General features: G+C 35.4%; 1 protein-coding gene across 1 annotated transcript in view; it reads left to right on the top strand.

Moving 5' to 3' along the window:
• IQUB (IQ motif and ubiquitin domain containing) overlaps positions 1-26,085 on the top strand; it is a 729,710-nt gene that overhangs the window by 64,205 nt on the left and 639,420 nt on the right. Inside the window, exons 4-5 of the mRNA XM_044088765.1 lie at positions 23,997-24,164; positions 25,128-25,303. Coding sequence (XP_043944700.1) covers positions 23,997-24,164; positions 25,128-25,303 — 344 coding nt within the window. The remainder of the gene's footprint in view (positions 1-23,996; positions 24,165-25,127; positions 25,304-26,085) is intronic.

Below are 26,085 nucleotides of genomic sequence, written 5' to 3'. Positions count from 1 at the left end.
CTACAGAAAGTTCAAGAACATCTTCCTGCGATATATTCTTTTCAGCTGTGCCCTGTGTCATCTGTTGCTCTTCCATATGGGATCTCACTGGCATTTCACTCCACAGTACTGATAGCATCAGAGATACCACAGTTTCCACTTTCTTTCCTTGCTGTGCAACTCAGCTTTTGTACTGGTTTCCAACTGAAGGTTCCAGAGTATCTTTATGTGGTAACCAGTCAGGCACTTCCCATTCCAGCTGTTTCTCCTTAATATGGGGACTTACTGTTCCATCATGCAGTGATGTTACCAAAGCTGGATTTTCTACACTCAATCCTTCACTTCACAGGTAATTTGTAAGTTCACTTTCTATTTCTTGAACTTCTGACTAATTCTGTTTTCTACTTCCCCCCTTTGTTTTCATTCTTTTCTTTTTTTTTTGTAATTAAAAATGTCCATATCTGGATGTCTTTGCTTGTATTTCTCTTTAAATATATTTATCTGTCTATCTATCTATCTATCTATCTATCTATCTATCTATCTATCTATCTGACTGTCTATTTGTCTGTCTGTCTATTTTTTTATTTATTTATTGGCATTTGGTGACCAGGAAAGTTGGAATCCATTTTCAGTTGTGGCCTGGGGAGAAAAGCTCCAACAATAATGACATGCTTACATTTTAACCATTAAAAAATATAGATAAAGTTAGTGAAGTTAATTAGAGGCATATATACATGCAAAAAATGAAGTTGAGGTTGTAAACAGTAGAGCATTCTAACAGTATAGTTGCCAGGAGTAGTTGTTATTATTATCCAGCACTGGTACAATATCAAGGAGCAGCAGTATATAAAAATAAAACATCTGCAAGGTAGACATGTTTAAAGTTTAAGGATAAGAAAATTAGAACATAGATATTAGAAAATAGAAATCACTTATATAGTAATACAGTACAAGGTGGAAAAACGGTTGGTCATACATGCTTTGCAATATGGGCATAATTTTAGGACAGTAATAATAGTTTCTTAGAGATTTATTGAGTTTTAGCCAGACCAGTAGGCTGGCGAAAGACAGAAGAGAGAGGAGGACTATAATTAATGAAAATAAAGGGAGGCATAATAAGGTAAGTGTAGTTATGGAAGAGAAGGAAGAGATAGAATAAAGGGAGAAGAGATAAATAAAAGAAGTCAGGTAGAAGTATTGAGGAGTGAGTATGATAATGGGGAGGTGAGAGGGGGAGAATGTGATCTTATTTTTTGAATTGTCAAATTTTCCATATCTGGGTACCTTTGCCTGTATTTCTCTAAAAATATCTTTGCAGCTGTTTTTTTTGCATTGATTGGTTTGGCTTTCTCCTTTGCATACATATTACACCACATGAGATCTCTGTTTCTTTCCCATGACCGTGTTTCTTTTTTATACCTTTCAGAAATCTCTAGTTTTTTTTGTTTATATTTTCACATTTCCTCTGTCACTTCTTTTTCCAAAAGGCCCAAGGTTTCTTGGTGTATATAATTTCTGTTTTTTATGAATCCGTTGTATTAACATAAATTCACATTTGAAACTTTTGGCAGTTTTTCTTGTAGAAGCATTTTTCATTCCTCCAATTTCTCTCTTAATCTTTTTGAATATATTCTATGCAGAAATTCTGGGCTTCTTGCATAATAGTAACAGTACAGCATTTCCTTCTTATCCTCAGCAGTGCACTCTGTCATCTTTATGGCTCTTTTTTGGCCTATCAGTTTTTGTGTTTTTTTGTAGGCTACTACTTCCTTCTACAATAGGGGGGGGGCAGGATCTCATTTTAATTTCTCCAAATCTTTTGGGTTTCTATTACCTTGACGGAAATGGATCTCATTCCTAAGTCAAAACATGATTAAACTTCATGAAATTACTACTGTTTCACTCTGATGCTAGCCAGAAGTGCTCTTTGCATCACCCGTAATGTGCCCAGAAGTGACTCCTGCTGGAGTACGTATGGAGTTACATGTATCAGTAGCATATCAAAATAATACTGTAAATCCTTTTTTATGAGACCCATTGCTCCTAGTACTATTGGAACTGTCTGTGTATCCTTCTTCTATATTTCCCTTGTTTCTGCCTGCAAATCTTGGTATTTTATCATCTCTGTGAGACACTATAATAACTGGGTGTAGCAATTTCAGTGATTAGTGCTATTTTTGTCTTCTTTTCATGGACAACTATATCTGTTTTTTTATCTATTTTTGAGCTGTGGGTAATGGGTGATCCCATGTGATATAAACTATGTCATTGTCAATAATGTTTTGTGGCTCATGTTTGCAATGCTTCTCAGCTACTTCAATATTATAATGTTTGTACAATCCCCAGTGCAACAGTCTTGCCACATTATTATGCCTTTCAGTATACAGGCCCTCTGCCTTTATTGTATCACACCCAGCAACAAGATTTGTGACTATTTCCAGTTCTGTTTTACAAAACCTGCATTTGTCTGTTTCTCCCACATGTTCAATGGACTTCGAAAACCAACGTGCACATAGTCCACTATCCTGGGCTGCTAATATTAACCTTTCATCTTTTGGTTTAAATTCATCACTCCTTAACCATTCCTGCATCAGATCCTGATTGACATGAAGTTATTTGAGGAATTGAACTATATATATATATATATATATATATATATATATATATATATATATATAAATTAATGTCTTTCAGCTTTTCCCAGTTATGGGTTGCCACAGCGGAACTCCGGTCCGCTAATGATTGGAAGTGGATTTTTACAGTGCCAAGGTGCCAGCCCGACACACAACCTTCAAAGAAGGCATACCCATTCATGCATGCACCTACCTGCATGTCTTTAAACATCACTCGACCACAGGGAGGACATGCAAACTCCACACAGAAGGCGCTCCAGCTGAGAACCGAACAAGAGAACCTCTTTCTGTGAGGTGACAATGCTAACCGCTGCACCACCATATATATATATATATATATATATATATATGTGTGTGTGTGTGTGTGTGTATACACCCTTTCCACATTTCTTGCCTTCTCATCTGATCTTCCTTCTTATATTCTTACTTTTGTTTTATGGCACTTTCAGTTGCTGCCTGATTTTTGTCTACTTCTGGTTTGGTTTCCATTCCTGCTTGACACCAATATACTTCTGCTAAACTACGCAGGGAAGTCATCTTAGATTTGTTCTCTTCGTATTTCAAAAATTTCATTATGTTTGAATCTTGTGAGACCAGCAGATATGTATGCATTCCTATATTTGCAGATCTATACATCTAATCAGTTTTGAGGAGGGCATACCTCCTTCAGAACAAGGAATATATATTCTTGGTATAAACTGATTTTTAGATATCATTTTATAAGCGTGAAGCATTTTCCTTGTTTTCCTCTCAAACTAATCCAGTACTTTTTTAGGGCCAGTCATTCACTCCAAAACTGTTAAGTTAGAAAAGGAAGAGCAAATTGATTTATAGCTTGGGCTTTCTTCCTAGATGTCAGGGCTGTTTCAGTAAAATATTCCTTACTGAGTTTTATTCGCATTTGTTTGTTTTATTGTTGATCCTTTATGGATTCCCAGTTATTTATACAGTCTCCTTTATATCAATTTCCTGTCCCAGACTGATATTTTTTCATGCTGTAGTTTTTCTGCTTTAAATGCTGCTTTTTCACATTTATCAACACTGAATGACATTCTTATATCATCTGAGAAAGTTTTGACCACTTCCATTTGTGCTTTCAGCTCCTCATCTGATGAACTATACAGTTTTATGTCATCCACAAAAAGAAGATGGGAAGTCTTTACATTTTGTTGTTGTCTGGGAGCCAAATTGTAATCATGACCTAATCTGTTAAGTAAACAGCATAATGAGCTAAGGGCAAGACAAAAGAGCAACAGTGACAGAGTCTCCGGGGAATATACCCCTTTGAATTCGTATTCCTAGGATAATAATTTGTCCTTTATTGTGGCTTAGCTGTAAAGTGGTTTGGTAATGTTTCATGGCCACTGTAATGTAATTGATCAATGTAGGTATAACTTATACATCTGAAAGCACTACCTTATCTATGAATGTGAGATGTTTTCAAACGCTTTTTTTGTAATCTATTCATGCCATACTTAGATTATGCCCCTTTTTATAATTCTTCATTATATAACAACAAATGATTCTTTGTTCCATATGACTTTATTTTATTACCCTTTTGTTCTATTGCCACGATTGTGTTTTCTTCTAAATGACTATAAAGTCTGTCAGCATCAATTCCAGTGTATAGTTTAAACATCGTCAGAAGGCAAGTTATCGGTCTATAGATTTTTTTGGATAGCTTGCAGGTTTACTCTTAAGAAAGAGTTTTGTTTTCCTGTTAAGCAGGGTGGTGTCTGTTCGGGGTGTGCATATAAGTAGCTCTTACTCAGGGCTAAATCTTTGTGTAAAGATGTTAATAGGATCCTATGAGGCTAGGCAGCTTATTGTTAAGACTTCTGATGTTGAGTAGATCTGCCTTGATATCATCTAGTCTGGGAATTGTAGTGTTTATCAGGCTGGGATGCTCATCAGCTGAACTCTGCCTAAAAAAGGAAGGCTTAGCTGGTATGCAAAAACCTATGAATGAGTAATGCAGACAATCCTTTGCAAATAAAGTTGGACAATCAGTTATCTCATTCCATGGTGATACGTACTGGATCTGCCTAGAATGACATCAGCAACTTAACCACTGATCCAGGTAACTACAGGCCTACAAGTCTTACCAGCCTGATATGTAGGCCCACAGCTGGTTTAGCATAGAACAGCTGGTCTGGCATAGTGGTATGTTACTCTGTCTGACATACACAGCATCCTGGGTTCAAGACTTGGTAGTGAAATGCATGGTAGTAACACAACATTTTAAGCTGCTGATTTGGCATAGTGGTATGTTGTTCTGACTGTAGTGCATAGGGTTCTGGGTTCAAGACTTGGCAGTGAATTACATGGTGGTAACACATTTATGAACCTATAGCACTCTTCAAGAAAACTCTTGATGATTGGATGGGAGATAGGAAATTCACCATGGGTCACTTCTGCAGCTCTGCTTGATAGGGGCACAGGAAAATAATTTTCTTGGTTGGAAAAAGCCAGGGTACTGTTTGGCTAGGCTTATATAGGCCATAGGGCCAATAGCCTAGTACCTACCTATGAACCTATGAACTTCTGAAAGAATCATCATAGACTGATAAATGAGGACATAGGTAACCTGCAAATAGTGGACCCATCACAGTTTGCCTTTGCTAAAGGAAGGTCATGCCTATTAAATCTGGTGGACTTTTTTGAGAGGATCACCAAAATACTGGATGAAGGTTAAACTGTGCACACAACTTACCTCAACCTAGCCAAGGCTTTTGGTACAATACCCCACTTGAAGCATTATAGACAAGTTCACTAATTTAGGTATAAACTCTTTTGTCACCTGCTGAATAGCCAACTGGCCCACTGATAGGATCCAGGGGGTCAGAAGAGGTGAGGTCACCTCCACTAAGAAGCCAGTGACTAGCAGAGTCCCCCCATGGCTCAGTACTGGGCCTGCTCCTTTTTGGCATCTATTTCTCTGAAATGGAAGCAAATGCTGAAGGTTTATGACTGACTAAGTTGCAGATGACTGCAAGATGGGGGTCATCATCGACTCCCCTGCAGACACAAGCATTCTTCAAGAAGGTCTATCTCTGATTAACAAATAGTGCCAAAGCCATGGACTTAAACTGCTCAATCCAATTATATTTTCCTTGAATCTAGGCATCTTTCTAGGTGAAGGGAATATTCCATTTAGTGTCAGTTTCTTACCCCTAGTTGAAGCTAGTATAGTAATCTCCAGCGTGTCATTCTATATGGTCTTGTGGAGTTTGCAAACCAAGTCTTAACCCACAAGAAGTACTATCATGTCATAATCATGCATACTAGTTATGTCCACGAGTAACCCTGTTCATGGCCAGCCTAGTGAGTGTGGCAACTGTACAGTCACCAATAACTAGGGCGTTCCAGTAGCTGACAATGCCTACCAGACATGGCAGTCATTTGCTGGTGGGAGCATGTTGATGTTGATACTGATGTGGAGGAATCTACAGTAGGCTCAAGGGATTTACACTCTTTAAGAGTTCTAAGAGGCTTGGTTAGGGATTTTTTGACAGCATCAGCATAAGACAGTATTGTGTAGGTACTATAATGATGTTGCATTTTTCTTGGTGGGGGTGTATTGATTCTGTGCTCACTGCAAATAGCAGACTGTGAGAGGTATGCTTCCAGACCAGTTAAGTGTTTGCACCTCTCACAGATGGTGCTACGATGTTAAGTAAGAGTTCATTATCAGTGTTTGCACCTCTCACTGATGGTGCCTACGATATTAAGTAAAAATTCATTATCAGTGTCTGCACCTCTCACAGATGGCGCCTATGATGTTAAGTAAGAGTTCATTATCAGTGTTTGCACCTCTCACAGATGGTGCCTACAATGTTAAGTAAAAGTTCATTATCAGTGATTGCACCTTTCACAGATGGTGCTACGATGTTAAGTAAGAGTTCATTATCAGTGTTTGCACCTCTCACAGATGGTGCCTATGATGTTAAGTAAGAGTTCATTATCAGTGTTTGCACCTCTCACAGATGGTGCTACAATGTTAAGTAAAAGTTCATTATCAGTGTTTGCACCTCTTACAGATGGTGCTACGATGTTAAGTAAGAGTTCATTATCAGTGTTTGCACCTCTCACAGATGGTTCCTATGATGTTAAGTAAAAGTTCATTATCAGTGTTTGCACCTCTCACAGATGGTGCTACGATGTTAAGTAAAAGTTCATTATCAGTGTTTGCACCTCTCACAGATGGTGCTACGATGTTAAGTAAAAGTTCATTATCAGTGTTTGCACCTCTCACAGATTTTGCCTACAATGTTAAGTAAGAGTTCATTATCAGTGTTTGAACCTCTCACCTCTCACAGATGGTGCCTATGATGTTAAGTAAGAGTTCATTATCAGTGTTTGCACCTCTCACAGATGATGCCTATGATGTTAAGTAAGAGTTCATTATCAGTGTTTGCACCTCTCACAGATGGTGCCTATGATATTAAGTAAAAGTTCATTATCAGTGTTTGCACCTCTCACAGATGGTGCCTATGATGTTAAGTAAGAGTTCATTATCAGTGTTTGCACCTCTCACAGATGGTGCCTATGATGTTAAGTAAGAGTTCATTATCAGTGTTTGCACCTCTCACAGATGGTGCCTATGATGTTAAGTAAGAGTTCATTATCAATGTTTGCACCTCTCCCAGATGGTGCCTATGATGTTAAGTAAGAGTTCATTATCAGTGAGCATGAGATAGTTTTTACATATGCCTTAGGATACCAAGTAGCAGAAGACTGGCAATGTATGGGGTGGATCTGCCTCCACTCCGCGTTTCACAATGCTGAAGGGTGAAAAGGACCCTGTTCGGAAGTAAAAAAAGACTACAGGAGTGTTTATGCAATCTGGGCTGTTAGGGGAGGAGTATTATTTTATTTTTATTTGACATTTGTTAACCGGGTTAGTCCGATTGGGCAAGTAGCCCTTTTTCAGTGGAGACCTAAGGAGAAAAGCTCCAAAACAGTATCGTTAACAGAATAATCATTTACATTAACATAATAATCATATTACAATGGATTATTCATACACTAAGAGAAATACAATTGAAAATATGCCTACAAGTGAGTTGCACCAACATGCTAACAAATACACTATACATGAGTGATTGTTGTACAATTAATAGCATGTGTAAAAGTAAGATGAATCAACATGTTAACAAATACACTATACATGAGTGATCATTGTACAATTAATAGCATGTGCAAAAGTAAGATGAATCAACATGCTAACAAATACACTATACATGAGTGATCATTGTACAATTAATAGCATGTGTAAAAGTAAGATGAGTCAACATGCTAACAAATACACGATACATGAGTGATCATTGTACAGTTAATAGCATGTGTAAAAGTAAGATGACTCAACATGCTAACAAATACACTACACATGAGTGATAATTGTACAATTAATAGCATGTGTAAAAGTAAGATGAATCAACATGCTAACAAATACACTATACATGAGTGATCATTGTACAATTAATAGCATGTGTACAAGTAAGATGACTCAACATGCTAACAAATACACTATACATGAGTGATCATTGTACAATTAATAGCATGTGTAAAAGTAAGATGAATCAACATGCTAACAAATACACTACACATTAGTGATCATTGTACAATTAATAGCATGTGTAAAAGTAAGATGAATCAACATGCTAACAAATACACTACACATTAGTGATCATTGTACAATTAATAGCATGAGTAAAAGTAAGATGACTCAACATGCTAACAAATACACTATACACGAGTGATCATTGTACAATTAATAGCATGTGCAAAAGTAAGATGACTCAACATGCTAACAAATACACTATACATGAGTGATCATTGTACAATTAATAGCATGTGTAAAAGTAAGATAAATCAACATGCTAACAAATACACTACACATGAGTGATCATTGTACAATTAATAGCATGTGTAAAAGTAAGATGACTCAACATGCTAACAAATACACTACACATGAGTGATCATTGTACAATTAATAGCATGTGTAAAAGTAAGATGAATCAACATGCTAACAAATACACAATACATGAGTGATCATTGTACAATTAATAGCATGTGTAAAAGTAAGATGACTCAACATGCTAACAAATACACTACACATGAGTGACCATTGTACAATTAATAGCATGTGTAAAAGTAAGATGAATCAACATGCTAACAAATACACTATACATGAGTGATCATTGTACAATTAATAGCATGTGTAAAAGTAAGATGAATCAACATGCTAACAAATACACTACACATGAGTGATCGTTGTACAATTAATAGCATGTGTAAAAGTAAGATTAATCAACATGCTAACAAATACACTACATGAGTGATCATTGTACAATTAATAGCATGTGTAAAAGTAAGATGAATCAACATGCTAACAAATACACTATACATGAGTGATCATTGTACAATTAATAGCATGTGTAAAAGTAAGATGACTCAACATGCTAACAAATACACTATACATGAGTGATCATTGTACAGTTAATAGCATGTGTAAAAGAAAGATGAATCAACATGCTAGCAAATACACTATACATGAGTGGTCATTGTACAATTAATAGCATGTGTAAAAGTAAGATGAATCAACATGCTAACAAATACACTACACATGAGTGATCATTGTACAATTAATAGCATGTGTAAAAGTAAGATGACTCAACATGCTAACAAATACACTACACATGAGTGATCATTGTACAATTAATAGCATGTGTAAAAGTAAGATGAATCAACATGCTAACAAATACACTACTCATGACTGATCATTGTACAATTAATAGCGTGTGTAAAAGTAAGATGAATCAACATGCTAACAAATACACTACACATGAGTGATCATTGTACAATTAATAGCATGTGTAAAAGTAAGATGAATCAACATGCTAACAAATACACTACACATGAGTGATCATTGTACAATTAATAGCATGTGTAAAAGTAAGATGAATCAACATGCTAACAAATACACTATACATGAGTGATCATTGTACAATTAATAGCATGTGTAAAAGTAAGATGAATCAACATGCTAACAAATGCACTATACATGAGTGATCATTGTACAATTAATAGCATGTGTAAAAGTAAGATGAATCAACATGCTAACAAATACACTACACATGAGTGATCATTGTACAATTAATAGTATGTGTAAAAGTAAGATGACTCAACATGCTAACAAATACACTACACATGAGTGATCATTGTACAATTAATAGCATGTGTAAAAGTAAGATGAATCAACATGCTAACAAATACACTATACATGAGTGATCATTGTTCAATTAATAGCATGTGTAAAAGTAAGATGAATCAACATGCTAACAAATACACTACACATGAGTTATCATTGTACAATTAATAGCATGTGTAAAAGTAAGATGACGCAACATGCTAACAAATACACTACGCATGAGTGATCATTGTACAATTAATAGCATGTGTAAAAGTAAGATGAATCAACATGCTAACAAATACACTACTCATGACTGATCATTGTACAATTAATAGCATGTGTAAAAGTAAGATGAATCAACATGCTAACAAATACACTACAGATGAGTGATCATTGTACAATTAATAGCATGTGTAAAAGTAAGATGAATCAACATGCTAACAAATACACTACACATAAGTGATCATTGTACAATTAATAGCATGTGTAAAAGTAAGATGACTCAACATGCTAACAAATACACTACACATGAGTGATCATTGTACAATTAATAGCATGTGTAAAAGTAAGATGAATCAACATGCTAACAAATACACTATACATGAGTGATCATTGAACAATTAATAGCATGTGTAAAAGTAAGATGAATCAACATGCTAACAAATACACTACACATGAGTGATCATTGTACAATTAATAGCATGTGTAAAAGTAAGATGAATCAACATGCTAACAAATACACTACACAAGTGATCATTGTACAATTAATAGCATGTGTAAAAGTAAGATGAATCAACATGCTAACAAATACACTATACATGAGTGATCATTGTACAATTAATAGCATGTGTAAAAGTAAGATGACTCAACATGCTAACAAATACACTATACATGAGTGATCATTGTACAGTTAATAGCATGTGTAAAAGTAAGATGACTCAACATGCTAACAAATACACTACACATGAGTGATCATTGTACAATTAATAGCATGTGTAAAAGTAAGATGAATCAACATGCTAACAAATACACTACTCATGACTGATCATTGTACAATTAATAGCATGTGTAAAAGTAAGATGAATCAACATGCTAACAAATACACTACAGATGAGTGATCATTGTACAATTAATAGCATGTGTAAAAGTAAGATGAATCAACATGCTAACAAATACACTACACATAAGTGATCATTGTACACTTAATAGCATGTGTAAAAGTAACATGACTCAACATGCTAACAGATACACTACACATGAGTGATCATTGTACAATTAATAGCATGTGTAAAAGTAAGATGAATCAGCATGCTAACAAATACACTATACATGAGTGATCATTGTACAATTAATAGCATGTGTAAAAGTAAGATGAATCAACATGCTAACAAATACACTACAGATGAATGATCATTGTACAATTAATAGCATGTGTAAAAGTAAGATGAATCAACATGCAAACAAATACACTACACATAAGTGATCATTGTACAATTAATAGCATGTGTAAAAGTAAGATGACTCAACATGCTAACAAATACACTACACATGAGTGATCATTGTACAATTAATAGCATGTGTAAAAGTAAGATGAATCAACATGCTAACAAATACACTATACATGAGTGATCATTGAACAATTAATAGCATGTGTAAAAGTAAGATGATTCAACATGCTAACAAATACACTATACATGAGTGATCATTGTACAATTAATAGCATGTGTAAAAGTGAGATGACTCAACATGCTAACAAATACACTACACATGAGTGATCATTGTACAATTAATAGCATGTGTAAAAGTAAGATGAATCAACATGCTAACAAATACACTACTCATGACTGATCATTGTACAATTAATAGCATGTGTAAAAGTAAGATGAATCAACATGCTAACAAATACACTACACATAAGTGATCATTGTACAATTAATAGCATGTGTAAAAGTAAGATGACTCAACATGCTAACAAATACACTACACATGAGTGATCATTGTACAATTAATAGCATGTGTAAAAGTAAGATGAATCAGCATGCTAACAAATACACTATACATGAGTGATCATTGTACAATTAATAGCATGTGTAAAAGTAAGATGAATCAACATGCTAACAAATACACTACTCATGACTGATCATTGTACAATTAATAGTGTGTGTAAAAGTAAGATGAATCAACATGCTAACAAATACACTACACATGAGTGATCATTGTACAATTAATAGCATGTGTAAAAGTAAGATGAATCAACATGCTAACAAATAAACTACACATGAGTGATCATTGTACAATTAATAGCATGTGTAAAAGTAAGATGAATCAACATGCTAACAAATACACTATACCTGAGTGATCATTGTACAATTAATAGCATGTGTAAAAGTAAGATGAATCAACATGCTAACAACTACACTATACATGAGTGATCATTGTACAATTAATAGCATGTGTAAAAGTAAGATGAATCAACATGCTAACAAATACACTACACATGAGTGATCATTGTACAATTAATAGTATGTGTAAAAGTAAGATGACTCAACATGCTAACAAATACACTACACATGAGTGATCATTGTACAATTAATAGCATGTGTAAAAGTAAGATGAATCAACATGCTAACAAATACACTATACATGAGTGATCATTGTTCAATTAATAGCATGTGTAAAAGTAAGATGAATCAACATGCTAACAAATACACTACACATGAGTTATCATTGTACAGTTAATAGCATGTGTAAAAGTAAGATGACTCAACATGCTAACAAATACACTACACATGAGTGATCATTGTACAATTAATAGCATGTGTAAAAGTAAGATGAATCAACATGCTAACAAATACACTACACATAAGTGATCATTGTACAATTAATAGCATGTGTAAAAGTAAGATGACTCAACATGCTAACAAATACACTACACATGAGTGATGATTGTACAATTAATAGCATGTGTAAAAGTAAGATGAATCAACATGCTAACAAATACACTATACATGAGTGATCATTGTACAATTAATAGCATGTGTAAAAGTAAGATGAATCAACATGCTAACAAATACACTACACATGAGTGATCATTGTACAATTAATAGCATGTGTAAAAGTAAGATGACTCAACATGCTAACAAGTACACTACACGAGTGATCATTGTACAATTAATAGCATGTGTAAAAGTAAGATGAATCAACATGCTAACAAATACACTATACATGAGTGATCATTGTACAATTAATAGCATGTGTAAAAGTAAGATGACTCAACATGCTAACAAATACACTATACATGAGTGATCATTGTACAGTTAATAGCATGTGTAAAAGTAAGATGAATCAACATGCTAACAAATACACTATACATGAGTGATCATTGTACAATTAATAGCATGTGTAAAAGTAAGATGAATCAACATGCTAACAAATACACTACACATGAGTGATCATTGTACAATTAATAGCATGTGTAAAAGTAAGATGACTCAACATGCTAACAAATACACTACACATGAGGATCATTGTACAATTAATAGCATGTGTAAAAGTAAGATGAATCAACATGCTAACAAATACACTATACATGAGTGATCATTGTACAATTAATAGCGTGTGTAAAAGTAAGATGAATCAACATGCTAACAAATACACTACTCATGACTGATCATTGTACAATTAATAGTGTGTGTAAAAGTAAGATGAATCAACATGCTAACAAATACACTACACATGAGTGATCATTGTACAATTAATAGCATGTGTAAAAGTAAGATGAATCAACATGCTAACAAATACACTATACATGAGTGATCATTGTTCAATTAATAGCATGTGTAAAAGTAAGATGAATCAACATGCTAACAAATACACTACACATGAGTTATCATTGTACAGTTAATAGCATGTGTAAAAGTAAGATGACTCAACATGCTAACAAATACACTACACATGAGTGATCATTGTACAATTAATAGCATGTGTAAAAGTAAGATGAATCAACATGCTAACAAATACACTACACATAAGTGATCATTGTACAATTAATAGCATGTGTAAAAGTAAGATGACTCAACATGCTAACAAATACACTACACATGAGTGATGATTGTACAATTAATAGCATGTGTAAAAGTAAGATGAATCAACATGCTAACAAATACACTATACATGAGTGATCATTGTACAATTAATAGCATGTGTAAAAGTAAGATGAATCAACATGCTAACAAATACACTACACATGAGTGATCATTGTACAATTAATAGCATGTGTAAAAGTAAGATGACTCAACATGCTAACAAGTACACTACACGAGTGATCATTGTACAATTAATAGCATGTGTAAAAGTAAGATGAATCAACATGCTAACAAATACACTATACATGAGTGATCATTGTACAATTAATAGCATGTGTAAAAGTAAGATGACTCAACATGCTAACAAATACACTATACATGAGTGATCATTGTACAGTTAATAGCATGTGTAAAAGTAAGATGAATCAACATGCTAACAAATACACTATACATGAGTGATCATTGTACAATTAATAGCATGTGTAAAAGTAAGATGAATCAACATGCTAACAAATACACTACACATGAGTGATCATTGTACAATTAATAGCATGTGTAAAAGTAAGATGACTCAACATGCTAACAAATACACTACACATGAGGATCATTGTACAATTAATAGCATGTGTAAAAGTAAGATGAATCAACATGCTAACAAATACACTATACATGAGTGATCATTGTACAATTAATAGCGTGTGTAAAAGTAAGATGAATCAACATGCTAACAAATACACTACTCATGACTGATCATTGTACAATTAATAGTGTGTGTAAAAGTAAGATGAATCAACATGCTAACAAATACACTACACATGAGTGATCATTGTACAATTAATAGCATGTGTAAAAGTAAGATGAATCAACATGCTAACAAATACACTACACATGAGTGATCATTGTACAATTAATAGCATGTGTAAAAGTAAGATGAATCAACATGCTAACAAATACACTATACATGAGTGATCATTGTACAATTAATAGCATGTGTAAAAGTAAGATGAATCAACATGCTAACAAATACACTATACATGAGTGATCATTGTACAGTTAATAGCATGTGTAAAAGTAAGATGAATCAACATGCTAACAAATACACTACACATGAGTGATCATTGTACAATTAATAGTATGTGTAAAAGTAAGATGACTCAACATGCTAACAAATACACTACACATGAGTGATCATTGTACAATTAATAGCATGTGTAAAAGTAAGATGAATCAACATGCTAACAAATACACTATACATGAGTGATCATTGTACAATTAATAGCATGTGTAAAAGTAAGATGAATCAACATGCTAAGAATTACACTATATATGAGTGATCATTGTACAATTAATAGTATGTGTAAAAGTAAGATGAATCAACATGCTAACAAATACACTACACATGAGTGATCATTGTACAATTAGCATGTGTAAAAGTAAGATGACTCAACATGCTAACAAATACACTACATATGAGTGATTATTGTACAATTAATAGCATGTGTAAAAGTAAGATGAATGAACATGCTAACAAATACACTATACATGAGTGATCATTGTACAATTAATAGCATGTGTAAAAGTAAGATGAATCAACATGCTAACAAATACACTATACATGAGTGATCATTGTACAATTAATAGCATGTGTAAAAGTAAGATGAATCAACATGCTAACAAATACACTATACATGAGTGATCCTTGTACAATTAATAGCATGTGTAAAAGTAAGATGACTCAACATGCTAACAAATACACTATACATGAGTGATCATTGTACAATTAATAGTATGTGTAAAAGTAAGATGACTGAACATGCTAACAAATACACTACACATGAGTGATCATTGTACAATTAATAGCATGTGTAAAAGTAAGATGACTCAACATGCTAACAAATACACTACACATGAGTGATCATTGTACAATTAATAGTATGTGTAAAAGTAAGATGAATCAACATTCTAACAAATACACTACACATGAGTGATCATTGTACAATTAATAGCATGTGTAAAAGTAAGATGAATCAACATGCTAACAAATACACTATACATGAGTGATCATTGTACAATTAATAGCATGTGTAAAAGTAAGATGAATCAACATGCTAACAAATACACTACACATGAGTGATCATTGTACAATTAATAGCATGTGTAAAAGTAAGATGAATCAACATGCTAACAAATACACTATACATGAGTGATCATTGTACAATTAATTGCATGTGTAAAAGTAAGATGAATCAACATGCTAACAAATAAACTATACATGAGTGATCATTGTACAATTAATAGCATGTGTAAAAGTAAGATGACTCAACATGCTAACAAATACACTACACATGAGTGATCATTGTACAATTAATAGCATGTGTAAAAGTAAGATGAATCAACATGCTAACAAATACACTACACATGACTGATCATTGTACAATTAACAGCATGTGTAAAAGTAAGATGAATCAACATGCTAACAAACTATACATGAGTGATCATTGTACAATTCATAGCATGTGTAAAAGTAAGATGACTCAACATGCTAACAAATACACTACACATGAATGATCATTGTACAATTAATAGCATGTGTAAAAGTAAGATGAATCAACATGCTAACAAATACACTACACATGAGTGATCATTGTACAATTAGTAGCATGTGTAAAAGTAAGATGAATGAACATGCTAAGAAATACAATATACATGAGTGATCATTGTACAATTAATAGCATGTGCAAAAGTAAGATGAGTCAACATGCTAACAAATACACTATACATGAGTGATCATTGTACAATTAATAGCATGTGTAAAAGTAAGATGAATCAACATGCTAGAAAAGATCGGTGAGACTGAACATCATAGAGTACAGGGTTACAAACCGCAGGAAGCATTTGAAGCAGAGACAGTGTGAGGGAGCAGAAAACAGTTAGTACCACATTATTGGAAGAGTGGGGGTAGACATTATGTTGGATCATTACACGAGCATTTCCATGCTGTACTGAGAGTATCTTTGACTGCTGTTTTGAAAGAGTTTGGGTTAGAGATCTGTCTGACACTTAGGGGAAGCTTACTCCAAGCATTTGCCACAGAGTGGCTGTAGAGGAGTGTACCAATATTTTTTTTTCTGCACATACACTTGTAGAAGATGTTGGGTACTGCGGAGAGAGCGGTTGGGTGTATAAGGCTGGATGAGGGTGGAAACAGAGAGGCAGGTGGCAGGATCATGTGTGATGGAATGGACTATGAGAAGTTGGGGTAGGAGGATTTGATGTAATACTAGCCACTGCAGGTTTTTCAACACTAGGCAATGGTAAGAGCGGAAGGTTTGGTTCACTAGGCAATGGTAAGAGTGGGAGGTTTGGTTCGCTAGGCAATGGTAAGAGTGGTAGGTTTGGTTCGCTAGGCAATGGTGGGAGCAGTATGGTTGGTTGATGGCAAATCCTCCAAAATGGCCTCATAGAAACAGACAACTGGTGCCAGAGCCATGGCCTCAAGCTAAACGCCAACAAGTGTATAGTCATCCCCTTTGGCAAAAATAAAGTGCCCACAAATTACCACATAGGTGGTAATCCATTAAGTACAGAAGAAGTAATTAGGGACCTGGGGACCCAAGTTGATAGCAATCTCTCATTTGACAATCACGTCGCCAAAGTGGTTAGAAAAACATTTTATATAGTCCACCTAATCATGAAGGGATTCACATCTAGATCAGGGGAGGTCATCGTGCCTCTTTACTCATCCCTCATTAGGCCCATAATTGAGTACAATGCCCCTTTTGGGTTGTACCTTACCAGACACCTGCAGCAACTGGAAAGACCCCAAAAGTACCTCACCAAGAGGATCATAGGGCTCAAACAGATGCCATATGCTGCCCGGTTAAAGAAACTCCAGCTCTACTCAGTGGCATACCGCCTGCTCAGAGGCGATCTCTGCCTCACGTATAAAGCCATGTCCAACCCGGAATTAATGGACATGCTGCACCTCAGAAAATCCAAATCCCATCAAGCTACGCGCTCGAGAGACTTGAACCTCAGCACTGAAATAAATAGGACATGCTGGAGGGACAGATTCATAACCCAGAGGCTCCCTTCACTCTGGAATAAAATCCCAGTCCAGGTTAGGCAGAGTCCCTCATTGACTCTCTTCAAGAGGAATCTTGATGAGTGGATGGGAGATCATAGGTTTACCCTGGGTATCACTTCTGTGTCACTGTTAGACAGAGGCACAGTATACTAACCTCGAAAAGGGGCATAGCAAAATTAATTTAAAATGGGTGGTGAAAGCCAAACCCACTCTGGCTAGGCTTATAAATGCCCTAGGGCAGATAGCCTGGTATGAACCTATGAACCTATGAACCTAAGGAGAGTTCAAGTTTAGATAGAATATTAGCTTGGAGGTACGTGAGGATGAGGGCTGCATAGAGGAGGGTTGGGAGTAAAAAAGTTTGTGCAAGAGAGAGTCTAGAAGAATTGGTAAGATATTTTTTATGCCTGTATAGCATGCCTAATTTTGGATGTGTCTTTTTAATACATTGCTGAATATGGAGGTCAACTTTAGTTGGCCATCGACAATAACTCTTAACAGTTTAGTGTGAGAGTCAACAGAGATGATTGTGTTATTTAGTGAGGAGACCATAAAGTTAGTTTTTAGATGTTGGAGAGATTTCAGGAGAAATAATAAAAGTTTGGTTTTCTTTGGGTTAAGTAGGAATTGGGTGGAGTTAAATAATTTTTCAACAGAGTGCCGAGATTCTTGGGTGAGGGTGTGAAAATCAGTGATATTGTCAGAAGGGAGATGATTCTGGAATCATCATTATGACATAAGAGAGTGGACAGGAAGAGTATAGGTCACTAGTAAAACTATTAAATAAGAGGGGCCCAAGGATGGAGCCTTGGAGTACCCCAGTTTGGACTGGTAGGAAGGGAGAGAGGTTAGATTGCCATTTAACAGCTTGGAGTCTGTTAGAGAGGTAGCTGGAAAACCAAGACAGACCAGAGTTGGGGAGATTAAGGGTAGCAAGTTTGGATAGAGGCAATTGGTGAGAGACAGTGACAAAGGCTTTGGATAAGTCCAGAAACAAACAGGAGGTTAACTTGTTGTTGCCACAGGAAATTGCAATGGAATTTGTGAAAGTTATCAGAGCAGTAGCTGCACTGTGCTTTGGGCAGAAACCATGCTGTGTAGGGGTAAGGAGAATTTCTTGCAGGAGGTAGACAAGGAGCTGTTTATGAATACACTTTTCCAGAATTTTAGACAAAGGAGAGATAATGGCAATGGGCCTAAGTTAGAGGGGTCAGTTGAGTTGCCACCTTTATGTAGAGGTATGATATAGGATTTCTTCCAGATACCAGGTACAGTGTTTTCATTGATTGATTAAGATGGAGATGGGGTAGGCAATAGAACAGGCAGCAAGTTTTAGGAATTGAGGAGGTAGGTTATCAGCAGATGGAGAGTATGCTTTCAGTTTGCTAAGAAGTGATTTGTTGTAAGCTGCGGGGCTGGGTTTAAGAGAGAAAGGGGTTGTGTGGGTGACTGAGTGGGTGGGTAATGGTGCTGTTTTTGGTTAGACTGCAAAGAGAGTTGACAAAGAAAGTATTAAGTAAGGTGGCGGTATCGATGGCAGAGCTATAGAGTCGACAAAAAAAGTATTAAGTAAGGCGGCAGTATCGATGGCAGAGCTATAGAGTCGACAAAGAAAGTATTAAGTAAGGTGGCAGTATCAATGGCAGAGCTGTAGAGTCGACAAAGAAAGTATTATGTAAGGTGGCAGCATCAATGGCAGGGCTATTAGGGTATGGATTAGGTGATGAAAGGCTTCCAGGATGTAGTAGCTTATTTACTGATTGCCAGAATTTTTGGGGGTTGGAATGGGGATTGTTTAGTGGCTTTTGAAAATAGTCTTTTTTGTCAAGGGTAACCTTCTCTTTGGTTGAGTTACAAAGCTGTCTATAATGTTGCAGGTCAGTATAGGTTTTAGATTTTTTTCCATTTTTTCCATGCACTATCTCTTTTATTCATAAGTTCATGAGTGGTTTGTGTTAACCATGGGACATAGTGGGTTTTGATTCCTATTTTCCTGCTAGGGGCTTGGATGTTAAGCGTGGCTAGAAAAATGTTGTTAAAGGTCTGGACAGCCTCCTCAAGGAGGAGATCCTAGAGGAAGAACCAGTTAATCATGGAGAGTGAGTGGTAGAAGGTGTCTGGATTAAAGTTTGAGAGATTACGGTGGTCTTTGTATTGCTGGGTTTTGTGTAGTTGACATGCGCTTGTAGTATAGAGATGGGATGATGTGGTGTTGCTTTTTACAAAATGACTGTTGAGAGGTGGGTTAGTAATACTGAGGTAGTGGATATACCTGTATACTAAACTTTAAGAGCTGGCAGCAAACTGTTTAAATCACAACCACACTGTTTTCTACAACCCATAATGGAGACTCATATTTCAACCACAGCTCAGTTTGTTTTGCCCCGAGCACACTCATACCTGGTGACTGCTGAATAAATGTCTGATGTGAATGCAATGTTGACTATAGTGAAACTTTTGAGTTGCTTGTATCACCCAATATTCAGTTACACCTATAATGACAGTGTGCTTAGCAGAGATTAGCACAGTATATAACAAGCAAGAAAAACAAGTGAACCAAAGAAAAACAGTTATAAATTCAAGCTGGTAATGTTCAGATACCCAAGAACAGCAGTAATTAATTCACACCCTCTAGAATAACCATTGCTCTCTCCAAGATGGTCTCTACACTAAGCAAGAATATCTGAAGCCAAACAAAAGTGGAAAAGAAAAAATAAGTGAAACTAAGAAAAAAACAGCATAAAAACAGCAGAACACTGCTGAAACCAACTGAAACCACAATAGGCTTGAACAGACTGAAACCAAGCAAAAGCTGAATAGAGAAAAACAAATGAAACACATAAAAAGCAGTTTAAAAACAGTAAAACAGCACGAAAACCACACTATGTTAGAAGCTGTAACCAAACAAAAGATGAAAAGAGGAAAATAAATTAAACTTCTGTAAAAAGCAGCTTAAAATCAGCAGAACAGCAAATGACTTTAAATGCAGCAATAACATAAACATATTAACTTTTCTGAGTCTTTGTGAAGTCCAAAAGCACTTTTGAAATTCTCAGTATTTACATAGAGCCCAGCATTCTGCAGTCTTACTGAAAAACAGCAAAGAGAGCAGCTGAGCAAAGTATATAGTAAGCAAGCGAGCAAAAAAACAATTATAAATTCAAGCCAGTTAATGTGCCCATACTTGAATATTCACTGCTTTCTCCAAGATGGCCTCCACTTTAAACACTCTACTGCAAAACAGGCCAAAACAACAAACAAAAGCTAAATGGAGAAAGATAAGTGAAACTCTAATAAAAAGCAATTTAAAGCAGTTTAAAATCAGCAAAATAATACTAAAACCACACTGGACCATGGCAATATCTGTATTGCTAGGAAAACAGTAGGAAAAATTGTAGCACCTGATAACATTTCTGTGATCTGCAACATTCATTTTAAAAAGTTTTGCATGAAAGGTAAAAAAAACCCTTCATTTTCTAAATCACAATGTAAGATCTCAGCTTCATGCAGTTCTTACTACTAAAGAACTCTATGAATAAATTTTGTAAATGAATGAAGCTGCCATGTTTAGGTCTTAAACTTGATGACTTCATTCACAAAGTCTGGCCATAGAAAAATTCAGGAAAGCAAAATGATTCATTTATTTATTGATTGATTGTGTGTGCTTCCTGTGAATGTTTGACTGGGCATAGTTCATTTTCAGTGGAGGCCTGATGAGAAAATTTTCACTAAAATTATAATTTGCATTATACATTTCTACATCAGAAAGACAAACTTTTAAATGAATGATGAATTGTACCAGAGTTGCAACAACACAGTAAAGCAACTTAATGCTGCCACATTGAAACAGACTTTTAGGATGACAACATTTGTTTACGTGTGTGTGTGTGTGTGTGTGTGTGTGTGTGTGTGTGTGTGTGTGTGTGTGTGTGTGTGTGTGTGTGTGTGTGTGTGTGTGTGTCTGTGTTCTCTTGTTTGTTTGCATATAAATCCAGTAACATTACTCTAATGAAATCAGTTTAACTTCTTAGAATTAAAGCTGTAAATGTTCATCATTAGATGACTGTTACAGTAGCTTAAGCTATATGGGACATATCCAGTCAAGGATCTTATGATTGGCCAGCTTCTAAAGCTTTAGGGCACCTTCCATGAACCTTAATAGATGTACAGCTTTAGGAGAGCAGTATAGTCAGTGATTAGGTGACCAAACTTTCAGAAATTTCTTGCCATCAGAGACTGCGCTCCTCTATGAGCTTTGAGTTATTGCGGATTGGATATCGTTCCTTCATATTTGTAAAGGTAAGTATCCTGTTGGGGAATACCTTCTAAATGTTACAATTTTTGTGAGGAAAAGTTTAACTTTTCTCTCAAAATGTGTTGCTAGAGGGTAGGGCTAGTGTGTTGTTTGTGGTTGTCACTAAAACATTTTACTGCAAAATGTAATTTTTTGTCAGAAGGTAAGACAGACTTACCAAGGCTCTACTACCTGCTTGCCAGACACTTTTTTGGTAGAGATCTGGACCCAGGAACCAATTCCTTGGCTGTTCTCTTCCTGATTTACAAAAGGTGAAAAGTTGCACAGGAAGCTTTGATATTGATGACAGCTTCCTCTGTCTCGGGTGTAGATGAGTAACTGTTGTGGGCGTATTGGGTCCGTCAGACCACTCATTAGCTTCTCTCAGTCCTCAGTCCCTCTGATACTGCTGCTCAGGAAACTGATAAGGACCACAAAGCAGGCATGTCCTCTGTTCTGTTCAGAGAAAGGAGAACCACTCTTGTTGGCACTGGAGGAGGGAGTGGACATTGTTCCTTCACAAAGATGCTCTGAGGAGCTCTTTTCAAAAGAGACTAAATTTGGTGTTTATATTACTAAGGGAAGTTTGGCCAGGGCATTGGAGAACTTCCTGTATTCTTTTCAGTAGGTGTCATGAGATCTTTTGTCTCCACATGAGACATCACTAACTCAAGCAGATGGATCCTTGGTTTAACAGTAGTCCAATCACCTGGAGTGGGAATAGAAACCACAGCCTAATTTTAAGCAGGTATTTTTTTTGTCAAGAATGAAATTTAGGATAATTGCAATCCTATTCTTTTGTAACTCAATAATTCTACCTGCAATTGAAAAACCTTGCTGTAACTGGGAATATTGAAGAGTAACAACAAATTCTGTTTTCATGGCATATGCTTTCGTAGTTTGTGTTTGTTCAAAATATAACCTGACTGTGACTATATTGCATAGTACAGAGAAGTGGTAGCCAGTGTTTAAGAACTATTACTGTGAACCTGTGAGTTAGCATTTTTGTGAATCTTAAAATACATAAATAGTGTCATACCTTTTATAATTAGTACATGCTGAGAAATATGGTTGAAGAATCAAAGTTTAAAGACAAATTATTACATAAGCTGAGAAATAAAGTATACAAGTGAAACGCACTTTGCAGCTGAATAATTAGGGACTGGTTAAAGTTCATAATAATCCTCTGAAGTCAAGCTTAAGTCTTTATTTTGTGTACTTGGAAAAAAACACAAACCACTGTACAGGAAAGAACGAGAGGTTACGCTGTGTGTGAGTGACTCAGAGGTTATGTAGTACAGCTTGTTAAGCTTAGAGACAGCATCTCGTTTACAAGCAGAAGTTGATTTTGTTTTATTTTGAATTTGTTAATCGGGGCAGAGCACTGACCCCATTAGACCTATTTAATCTCAGTCCGGGGTAAATGCAATAGATACATAACATATACAGCATGAATGACAAAATGCAATATTACATATATTATATACAGAGTGAACAGCAGGGCTGGCGTGAATGTATCAGGGTAATAGATAAATGGCACTATATAAAGTGTGACAAACAAAACACAATACTTTAAAGTGTAATTAAGTATAATAAAATAGCTCAATATGACACCTGCACCATTTTCTAAATTAATTAAATTACATTTATTTAAGAGGTCAGTGTTCTACCAGGCTGCATAGAATTCATGCTTAACAGCTATCCTTTCTTCCTTCTTTTTCAGGAAAAATGGTTGATGACTCGGAGACACTGCTACGTCTTGGTGTTAGACCTCATGGGACAATTCAGCTTGAGATGTCCTCTACAGATCCTGAAAACTATCCAATCAAATCATTGAAACTGCAGCAAGAATACAACATGCCTGATGTGATAACTGTCAGAGTCCAGACAGGTAGTGTAGTTTTATAAATCTGTTCAAGTGGTTATGATGTGTCAGAATGCATCACCAATACTGCTGTGTGTTTTGTGTGTGTGTGTGTGTGTGTGTGTGTGTGTGTGTGTGTGTGTGTGTGTGTGTGTGTGTGTGTGTGTGTATATATATATATATATATATATATATATATATATATATACATATAAAATATATATATATATATATATATATATATAGAATACATTCATTTGAGCGCCCACACTAACCTCGAACGGGTGTAACACCGAATCAGAATGTTGAATTTCAAAGTGGCGAATGGTCAGAATGTCATACAAAACACCGAATTCGACATTTCCAACCGCTCAACCACCTAAACACATGCTACCATAGGTCAAAAGAGGGATGATATTGTGCATTTCACACATATTGCATTCGGAGAAATGGGAATTTGCTGCACTGAACTTCTTTCGGACATTTCCCAGTCGGCCATCCTCCGGCCGACCAAATGAATGTATACATATCTGTATATATATATATATATATATATATATATATATATATATATATAGGTTTACCGACATAATGTTGAATGCTAAATAGTTGAACGTGAATTGGTTGAACACACTGTACTGAATGATCAAAATGTTGAAATAAAATTAGTCTAGACTCACAATGTTGAAAGTATCGAATTTGCCCATTTCTGCACTGTAGTGTGATCTCGGAGTTGATATATTTAAGTAGGGGGGTTGATCTCATTGCTTTTTCAATGAAATGATTGTAGACGTTTTGATAATTCACTGTTTTGGGTTATGATGCAATTTTCAACCAAATGACTTTTAGACATTATGAAATTCAACATTATGTCAGTAAACCATATATATATATATATATATATATATGTGTGTGTGTGACTGTGTATGCATATATATATATATATATATATATATATATATAATTTATTATTTATTTGTTTATTTGCAGATGCTGGAACATTTCAAGATGTAGTTGTTGAAATTGAGAGACCTACTCGTCAGAAACCATTTCTAGGGGGATACAGACATAAGATCTCTGGGCTAGAGTTTCATCATGCAGGAACACAGACCATTCCAAAAAGGAGACCAGACAAAGGAATTGAAACATTTTGTCGAGATACACAGGTAGCATTTTCAGCATATGCGTGTGTTTATGTGTTTATCCTATTTAACAATGCTGTAAGTATGTATGTGTGTCTGCTGCTTAAAAAACTATAAAAAGAATATATTTTTTGTTTGAAAAATCACAGATCTGATGTAGTCAATTTTCATTCTGTCCTCAACTGATGGTTTCGGATCCGAACAATCAGATCTGACTCGGCCATTCCAACAGCTTGTAGCAATCTGTAGCTCTCTAGCTTCTCCCTTTTACCCAGAAAGCACCAACCCTAATTACCTCAGATCTTGTTTGCCACTTCACAGCGAAAGACATGGTTGTTAGACTTTCAAGATTAAAGTTTATGTAAGTGCTTTTCTCTTATTAATATTATTAATCTCTTGTTTTCCTGTTTTTTCCTGAGTAACTTTTCTGTCATCTTGTACTAGTGTATTCTGTGAATTACTATTGTTAGTAATTTTCTCCCTTTTACTCTTTTTTCCTGTCTCCTATGCTCATCGTAGCTCTTAGCTACCTTTGTAGGTAGCTTTTCCTTTTTCTTCTTTCCCCTTTTTTTGCCTTAAAATTTTTTTATACTGTTTTCTGAATAATTTATTGTTAATTGGATCTTACATTTTTTAATGTGTTTCTACTTGTTGTTGTTTTAAGATGTCTGAAAAAGAGAAAAGCCCGGCAGGCTTTAAAAATGTGGTAAATGTAGTCAGAAAATTCCTCTTTCTGACAAACATATACTTTGCGCATACTGTGTTGGATCCCTTCATCTCCAAGAACGCTGTTCCATTTGTCATGT

The sequence above is a fragment of the Protopterus annectens genome, chromosome 11.part0 (genome assembly GCF_019279795.1).
Source record: "Protopterus annectens isolate FY-2018-M chromosome 11.part0, PAN1.0, whole genome shotgun sequence".
Lineage (NCBI taxonomy): Eukaryota > Metazoa > Chordata > Ceratodontiformes > Protopteridae > Protopterus > Protopterus annectens.
This window is presented reverse-complemented; position numbering and strand designations above follow the sequence as displayed.